Source organism: Eimeria mitis, genomic scaffold (assembly GCF_000499745.2).
Source record: "Eimeria mitis Houghton genomic scaffold, Emh_scaff1745, whole genome shotgun sequence".
NCBI classification, from domain to species: domain Eukaryota; phylum Apicomplexa; class Conoidasida; order Eucoccidiorida; family Eimeriidae; genus Eimeria; species Eimeria mitis.
In genome coordinates, this window is record NW_024015086.1 from 1 (window position 1) to 8,912 (window position 8,912).

Consider the following 8,912-nt stretch of genomic DNA (forward strand, 5'->3'; position numbering starts at 1 on the left):
ATATATATATATATATATATATATATATATATATATATATATATATATATATATATATATATATATCGACAGGGGAGAATCCTGCTGGTTTCAGTTTCTGCGTCTATGCATATCCATTTTGTGTGTTTTCTGTTTTTTTCTGTTGCATTCAGATTCATGATTGTTGTATGTTAGTGTGTGTCTGTTGCTTGTATCTCTTCTGTTTCCTGTTTTATTCATATTATTTATAATAGTTTTCTGTTTGTTTCTTCTTATACTTTTGCTGTGTTTCTTCAACTCAGCGGCCTCCGGCGTATCTTGCAAAGCCGCACCGCCATATTGAATTCTGCGGCGAAGATATCGGCACGAGAAGCCCGCCAGTTTCTGATCAGAGAACAAGTTCGTGTTTGTTGCTTTCTTTTTTTTTTCTTTATTTCGTTGCATTTCAAACTTTTGCAGCATTTACTCTCGTCTTTCTATACAGAATTTGGGGGTTTCCATCAGGGAACGCGCTGGTGCTGCTCCTGCTGCTCGTGCTGCTGGTGCTGCTGGTGCTGCTGGTGCTGCAGCACTGAGTTGACTCTGTCAGGCGCCTGTTTGTCTGTGTTTCTGCTTCTGCAGGCAGCAGAAGCAGCAGCCGCTGCAGCTGTGGCTGAAGTGCGTCTTCTAGAGGAGCGGGTGGCTGAGGCCAACAAGGTGAGGCTATTCAACTCTGGCTGTTACCTCGCCGATTGACCTGAAACCCCAACCCCTCTCCTCACACAAAACCCTATTCTCGTTGCAGTTATTTTATTATTACTTTATTATTATTTTATTATTATTACGTATTACTATATTACCATTATAATGAACCGTATATTCTATTAGTTTAGGGCCAATGACAGCATGTAACACATGTCGATGGCAGACCGTCTAGGGGATGATGCATAGTTTAGGTTGGGGTTTCCTCTATAAGAAATTTTTTTTCTTGCGTTTCCTGCTGCTATATTAGCTCACTGGTTTGAGCGAGTTGTGTGGTGTTATGCTGCTGTGCTGCTGCATTGCTGCCTGCTGCCTTGGCCCTTCGGAGCACCTCTGCGCTTCTCTGCTGCAAATCCGAATTTTGTATGCAGGCAGCTGCGCAGCTCCGGGAGGCTCAGACAGCAGTGGCGCTGCTGCAGGCAGAGCTCGTGAGGCTGAAACGACCCACATACAACACAGCGGGAAGCATTACTGCTGACACATCCCCTACTCGGAGCAGCAGCAGCCGCTGCTCCGCACAGCTAGAAGCTGCTGCCGCTTTGCTGCATGTGCCTGCTGTTCCTGCTTCTGCTGCTGGAGAGTCTCCCCCATTGGCTGTTTCAAAGGCCGCCAACGCTACAGGTTCGGATTGAACTGAGGTTTTTCTTGTTCCCTCTCTTCTTGCTGCAGCTCCTCTTCCTCGGCGGCTGACTGCCATCGGGCCTCTGAGCGCCTTTGCTGTTTCTGTTTTCTGTTCTCCTCTTCTTTGTTCAGACGATGCCGCTGCTGAAGATTTCGCATTGCCAGCCGGTGCAGCCACAGCTGATACAGCAGATAGAGCAGCACGGGAAACACCTTTCACCTGCATGTACGTAAAACATCTGATTGACCCTCGCTTTTGCTGCTGTCATCGGCTGCTGGAAGCGGGGCAGCTGCACGCGTCGTGTTTGGGCTGGCACAGCAGGTGCATCAACTGCTGCTGCTGTTGCTGATGTTGCTGCGCTTATTCAGGGGTCTTGAATTGCCTGGTGAAGACCGAGATGGTGTGTACGCGCAGCAGCTGTTGTTGCTGCAGCAGAAACTGCACGCGGATGCTACAGCTCTGAGCACTCTGAGGATGCAACTCAGCAGCGCTTTCAAGGTGACGTACAGCAGCGGCAATGCACAGTTTAGATAAAAAACTTTTGTTTTATTTTTTGTTTCGAATATAGTAATAAATGGTAGTTATGCACCCGTATTGCGTTTGTTTGTGTTTTCATAGGGCTTTTGTTTCGTGTTGTTGCAGTGTAAACGGATTCCTGAATCCTTTTGCTGTATAGTTACAAAATGATTCTATTTACTGCTGCTGCTTTGCTTTGTTGCTTCTGATGCTGCAGGCTGTTCACGCGCTTGAGGATCAGCGTGCTGCGCTGCGCCGTGAGCTGCGTCGGTCAAAGGAAGAAGCAGCAGCAGCAGCTGCTGCTGCTGTTGCTGCTGCCACTGAAACAGCAGCAAGCGCTCGTCTTGCAGAGGAAAACTACTCGCAACAGCTACGACTACTCTCCCTTCATGTGGCTGAAACACATGAAAAAAATAAAGATACGCAACGACAGCTCGAGGAACTTCTGAAGCATAAAATACTCTGTGGACGATGCGGAGTTTGGAATCCCCTCAGTGAGATATTATTCTGTAGTTTCGTTCAAGCGCAAATAATAAGGCATACTACATATATATATATATATATATATATATATATATATATAGAATAAGTGTAATACAAGACACTCAAGCAAATCTGAACTGGATATGTAGTCGTAGTGTATGATGAGGGGTATGTAAATTTATCGATAGAAGCAACTTGTTTCCTGCACTTCTTGTTGCTTTTCCTTGTTGTTGTGTGTAACGTAAACCCTAACCTAAACCCTAAACCCTACGTGCTTATTCTTTAACTCCCGGCGGCCGTTTGCAGCTTTCCTTTTTGTAGTTTCCTGTGGTATATGCACCTACATTTTCTTTGTTTTCTTGCTGTGTGCGTGTCAGTGTTTCTATTATTTTTTTTATTGTTTTTCATTGCCTGTAGCGTATAAGAAACTGCGAATCTGCTGTATATGGTTGGGTGCTTGCAGGTGACCTGCTGGAGGAAGGCCAGTATTGGGGGGCTTGTGTGATGTGTAGGGGGAGAGTGACGGAGCGACCCTTTTAACTTATATTTTTTGTTTATTTTGTTTTGTTTATTTCTGTTTTGTTCTATTTCTTTTTTTGTTTGTCTCTGTTCTGTTACAAACGAACGCCTCACACACTTTATTTTAGGGGCTTATTCTGGCCTGCTCTTAGCGCATAACATCCTTTTATTTCAACTCTCAGTATTATAAGTAATATCAATGAAGTTCTATATGTTGCATATTCTACAGCGTGATATGCTTTATAGACAATCCCGCAGTAAAGTATATAATATAAATAATAGATACCCAAATAAATATGAACTGCAACTCACATTTCTATAGATTACCCCCTCCCCCGCAACATGTGTAAGCATTGGCCGAAATATATACATATCTCTGTCGAGGATACTTATCAAGAAAAGCAGAGCTGCATTACTTACCCTGGAGGATTCAGCGAGGAAGATAGATGGAAACCCACGTGAATATTTTTTTGCATACATTGTGTTTCAACAGGCCATGCATTGCTGTTTCCCTTTTGTTTATTTCTTTCTCTACGGATATCGATCACTGCCTTTTCTGGTTGTTAAAGGACTACAAACCAAATAAGCCATGGGCTGCACATGTTGCAGTTTATTTCAGAAAATATCACTTTTTTGTGATTAAAATCAATTTGCTTCTTCGTGCTGCGCTCTGTGTGCCAAACACCCGCGGTAACAGCAGCGGGCAGGAGCAGCAGCAGCATCAAAATAAAGAAAATATAAACTACAGTGCGTTGAATCAAGAAATGCAGCTTATATGCTGCAAGAAAGGCTCGCTGAAAGTTCGTTTCCATTTGCTGTGCAGCAACTTGAGCGCTGCTGTTGCTGTTGCTGCTGCTGCTGCTGCTGCTGCTGTGTCGGTAGCGAAGCAGCAGCCGGTGGTTGTTTAGAAGTTATTTTCTTTCCCACTCCGCACGCGATATTTCGTTTTGATGAGATAAACGTAAAGGGTAAATACTTGTAGCGTGGCTCCTGCAGAGCTCCATCTCTCCCCCTGGGGGGCGGGCAGCACGGTGACTGCCTGTATTCTTGCGTTGGCTGCTGCTGCTGACGCTGCTGCTGCTGCTGTTGCTGGAGCGGCTGGCCTTGCACACAAACCACTGGTGCACTTGACGCGAATATGTGCTGGGCGCCTGGAGCAGCAGGCACAAATGTAGTGGGGCTCATGGTAGATAGTGGCGGTGGCATGAGCAGCGTTTGCTGTGGCTGCTGCTGCTGCTGCTGTCCTTGCTGTCTAGGGGAGATGGAGTGAAGCTGTTGCTGTGGCGGCTGGAGGTACGGGTATGTCTGTGAGATGAATTGCATTCCTGCTTGACTGCTGCCGCTGCCAGCAGGTTGCTGAGAGGGGTAGCGAACTTGCTGTGCTGGTGCAGCAGCTGTCGATACAGCAGCAGGAACAGCTGCAGCTGCAGGAACAGGTGCAGCAGCAGGAACAGCAGCAGCAACGGGAACTGCTGCACCTGTGCGTTGTGTGGGGCTTAAAGGTGCCGCAGCAGGGGCTTCCCGGGGAGAGGCTTGCAACGTCTCTTGGGTCCGTTGTAGGCGCTGCGTGGGTTGTTTTCCTCTTTGCTGCTGCTGCTGCTGCTGCTGCTGCTGCTGTGTCCCTTGGGGAGCTTCTGTGCGGTCTCCACCACACTTGGCTCCGCAGTCGACGCTGCAGCTCCACAGCCACTGAGTCTTTGGCTTTGCTTTCGGTGTTGCTGGAGCAGCAGGCGCCTGCTCCTCAGGCTTTGTAGCCGGAGTGTCTTTAACTACAACAGCAGGCTGCTGCTGAGTCACAACGACAGGTTGCTGCGGCTGAATCACTATTGTGGCACTTGGCTGCTGCTGTTGTACAGCATTCTGCTGCGGTGACTGCTGCTTCGGGGGCATAGTAGCAGGCTGAAGCTGTTGTATCACTATCGGCTGCTGCTGCTGCTGCTGCAGCAGGACAGTTTGCTGCTGCGGCTGTTGTATCACAAGAGGTTGCTGCTGCTGTATCACGAGAGGCTGCTGTTGCTGCCGCTGCACCACAAGAGACTGCCCCTGCCTCCGTATCAAAAGAGGATGCTGCTGCTGTTGTATGAGGTTGGCTTGCTGCTGCGGCTGCTGCACCAAGACGGGCTGCTGCTGCAGCTGTCTGACGAGAATTGGAGTTTGCTGCTGAGGCAGAAGAGGCAGCGGCGCCATGACCACAGCAGCCCCCAGAGGGCTGCAGGAGGCGCTTCTGTGGCTGGCAGCAGCTGCTGCAGCATTTGGCTGCTGCTGCTGCTGCTGCTGCCGAGGAAACCGCTCAACACCCGAGAAGTTCCAAGGACCTCCAAGGTGTATCTGCTGCTGTATCTTCGACACTAGTTGAGTCCCGGCTGGAACCAACAAAGGCCACCCAGGGAGTACTGCAGCCGCGGGGGCCCCTTGCACCACCGGCGGTGTTCCCTGCAGCACGATGGGCTGCTGCTGCTGCAACTGAGGGGCAGTTTGAACTCCTCCTGGCCCCGCTGAGAGCAGCTGGGGGCCCCCAAAGAGTTGCTGTGAAGGCGCAACCATGAAGGGCTGCGGTGGCAGTGAGGAGGTAGCTGGGTTTTGGACAGGGGGTGGAGCAGAAGCAGTTGAAGAAGGGAAGGGCTGCTCATTGCCTCCTCTCCCTGTGTGCCGGCTTGCCGGCGGCGGTGCGCTGAGGTATCGATGTTTACTGCTGGTATTGTTTTGTTGTTTTTGTTGTTGCTGTTGCCTGGAGCGAGAGAACGGGGCGGCATTATTGTTCCTCCGTTCCTCTTGGGGTCTGCTTGAATTGACGAGTTGCTCATTTTGCTGCTCCTGTTTCTGCGCTTCCTGCTGCTCTTCGCGCTCCAGCGGCTGCTGCTGCTGCTGCTGTTGCTGTTGCTGCTGTTTCTGTTCGAAGGCGACAGACTGAGAAGGCTGTACAGCGATCGTAGGGTGCATAAAACCTGTCCCTGGCAGCTGTACTGCCATATAACCAGGAGGAATCTGCGGCTGCAGCAGTGTTTGTTGCTGACGTTGCTGCAACTGTTGCAGCAGCAGCTGTCCTTGTTGCGTCTGCTGCTGTCCCACCAAATTCTGTTGCTGCTGAAGAGGAGGCATCACGAGGCTAGTAGGTGCTATCCCTGCGAGCCACGGTGGATGCAGCTGCATGCCATTCCCCCAGAAAAAGGGGTTCACTGGGCTTGATATGCTCCTCTGAAGAAGCCCTGAAACTCCCTGGGTATGCAAGTAGCTGCCAGCAGCAGTTCCTGAGGCCGCTGCAGCAATCGGATACAGGGGGCTTGGGGGCATCAGGGTTACTCCGGTAGCTAGCGGAGTGGAATACGGGAAAGTGTTTCCAATTGCAGCAGTACGTAGCTTGTACTCTGGGGTGGGGTTGTTGTCCTCAGATGTAGGACTGCAGCTTCTACTGCTGCTGTTGCTCCCGCTTCTGCTAGTGCTGCTGCTGCTGCTTCTCCGAGNGTAGGACTGCAGCTTCTACTGCTGCTGTTGCTCCCGCTTCTGCTAGTGCTGCTGCTGCTGCTTCTCCGAGAAGACGGGGAAAGATCGCTGCCAGAGGAGGCGTCGTCATCCGGGGCCGAGCCGAAGCTACGCACAGCTTGCAAGTGTTCGGTGAATGGCTGCGGGTCCCAGCACAGAGTGGGAGTTTCACAATCTGTGCAAACTTCTTTGGGCCTATCACTTGTGAATATTTCTCCAGCTCTAAGTTTTTTAAGTCTTTCACGCATGCGCTTTCTCTCCCTCTTCCACCGAATGTAGCTCTCTGGATACTGGTATTTCCCCTTTCCCCTAATATGTACCGCCCAGCTGCAGTTCTCCCCAACACTTTCTTTCTTTTCTTGTTTATTTAAAGGGCTCCTTGGACTTTTCTTTTCCTTCGTTTGGCTCTTGGGGGAGCCGCAGGGAGAAGGTGGCGAGGAGGTCTTCGGGCTGCCAGACAGACTTCCCCTGGGTGACCCGTTTTGCCCCGCCCGCACGCTGCCGTTCGGTGACAGCGGAGAAGCAGGGGGTCGTAAAAGCGAAGGAGACAGAGTTCTAGGAGAAAGTTTCTGCGGCTGCTGTTGCTGTGGCTGCGGCGGTACGCTCTCTGATGGCTCGGTAACGACCTTGAGCTGGGGAGGAGTGGACCGGCACCGCGCGACGCGCAGGCGTTGTGGTGTTCTGCTTCTCCGCGTCGATGCACTCTGTCTTTCGGAGATTGTTTTCGCTTCTTTAGGGTCCTTTGCTTTGACAAACACAGCGTGCTTCGCCTTCATGAGGGAAGAGAGGGTCGGGAGCTGGAACCTGCTGTCATAGGCCATGCCTCTAGACCGCAGGTCGCCAGGGGAGCCGAAGGGCCCTTCATATCCCTCAGCATCAACGAGCCAAGAGGTCCCCTTTCGAATGAATGTGGGGCTCAAAGGCCTGCCCACAGTGCCAGGCCGGTCCTCCCAGGAGTGCTGCAGAAGCCCCCTCCTCCAGCCGGCTTCATCGAGGTCGGGGCAGCGCTGGGGCACAGCATCCTGGCCCATGGGTGACTGGGCGAAATCCTCCGCTGCCTCTTTGTCCTCCACTGTGGCTTTCGCGTGCGACCACAGAGCCTTGACAAACTTTGCGTATTGGGGTTCCGCGGGATTGAATTCTTCTATGCTTACGGGAAGAGGCTGCCTAACGATAGGGACTCGCCAAAGGGGAGGGCGAGAAGTATCTTTAATTGTTTGCGCTTCTGCTTCTTTCTGTCTCAGGTACTGCTGGTAATGCTTCCCTTTGTGGTGTTCGTCGTAGTGCGGACACAACACACTTGCGTCAACTTCTTCATCTGAAGAACCGCTGCTGAAACCTGTGCGCCCCTTAGGCCTCTGAGGCATCGGGGTGTGTTCTTTGGCTGCACACTCTTCATAGCGGGCATCCTCTTCGGAATGTGCGGGAGGTCTTTCATTAGTGGAGGGGGACGGGGGCGCTATGCTGATTGAAAAAGGACAACGTGCCCCTTTGTCTGTGCAGCAGGTCGCCGATGAAGCGGCCTGCTGGCAGTTCTGCACGAGGTTGTACATTATGAAACGAGATGCATAGAAAAACAAATGCTGTGGCCCCCAGGTTATACTCCCACCCCACTGGGCAGGTAGGGGGACCAATATGCGCCAGCAGTCCGCACGCAGTGCCCGGGGAAAATAATACTGGCAGATGCTTCACTGTTTAGATATTTTTACTGCAAAGAAGAAGAAGAGCCAGAGGAAACTGTACAAAAAAGATGCTGAGGTCACGAAGGGTTGCAGCAGCAACACCCAGCTTGGTTGTACAGTGTCTGGTGCTCGAGGCTGCCTTGCAAACCCGTCAAAGAATCCGTAGGGAAGGAAATACTAGCTGCTGCTGGCAGATGAATAAAAGAATATTCTGCAGTAGAATGCTTCGGAAGGCTGGATTGAATGAGACAAACAACACCATCGAGATCTATGTAAGCCGATGCGATTGCGCTCGAAGAGCGGTTAGTAGGCGGGCGGTTGCACGAGCCAGACGACCCGCAGAACCCAGATAAGCCTTCTTTATACAATAAAACAGGCCATTTTTGTAACAATTCAGTGTAAAAGAAGAAACAATTCAAGAAGAGAGTCACAAGATGTGCTTACGACCGCAGGACCACCACCACACCCGCCTGCCTCGCAGCCGACAGCAACACAGCTCGACGCGCTATGGAATCCTGAACTGTTCTCTTCACAATCGAGGATTTTCGCTCCCTTCTCTACCTTTATTTCAATCAACATGATAAATGACTATATTTTGCAAATATCTGTTGACGAAATAAATATTGTCCATCGGGCGGGAGAGACCTTCCGGACTGTCGCCCTTCAATGCGACCTGGGAAGCCACGACGAGCCAGTGGTTGCTGTAAAGCAAATCAATTGAGAAAGCGTAAACCCAACACTCTTCAAGCGCACAAGGCGTCTAGCGTTCCCACTTATATATAAAACTTGGGTATCTTAGTCAAGATGAAGTGAATCGGGATTAGCCCGTAGTCTAGAAGCAACGGAAACCCGTAATAACCGCCCCTCACAACGTTAGCTGTTTCAACGGC

At 50.7% G+C, this 8,912-nt stretch overlaps 2 protein-coding genes across 2 annotated transcripts; one reads left to right on the forward strand and one right to left on the reverse strand.

The window, feature by feature from the left end:
• Positions 1–156: 156 nt before the first annotated feature.
• EMH_0042770 (uncharacterized protein) lies at positions 157–2,881 on the forward strand (the record flags this gene model as incomplete). Its single annotated transcript, XM_038022347.1, has 7 exons — positions 157–165; positions 601–675; positions 1,092–1,341; positions 1,474–1,567; positions 1,711–1,840; positions 2,076–2,352; positions 2,805–2,881. The coding sequence occupies 7 exons, from the start codon at positions 157–159 to the stop codon at positions 2,879–2,881; spliced, it is 912 nt and encodes a 303-aa protein (XP_037878201.1).
• A 750-nt stretch (positions 2,882–3,631) lies between these two features.
• On the reverse strand, positions 3,632–7,707 carry EMH_0042780 (uncharacterized protein; the record flags this gene model as incomplete). The annotated part of the gene is given in 3 exon segments (XM_038022348.1): positions 3,632–5,982; positions 6,225–6,319; positions 6,323–7,707. Coding segments are annotated over 3 exon segments (3,831 nt in total).
• Between the last annotated feature and the right edge of the window lie 1,205 nt (positions 7,708–8,912).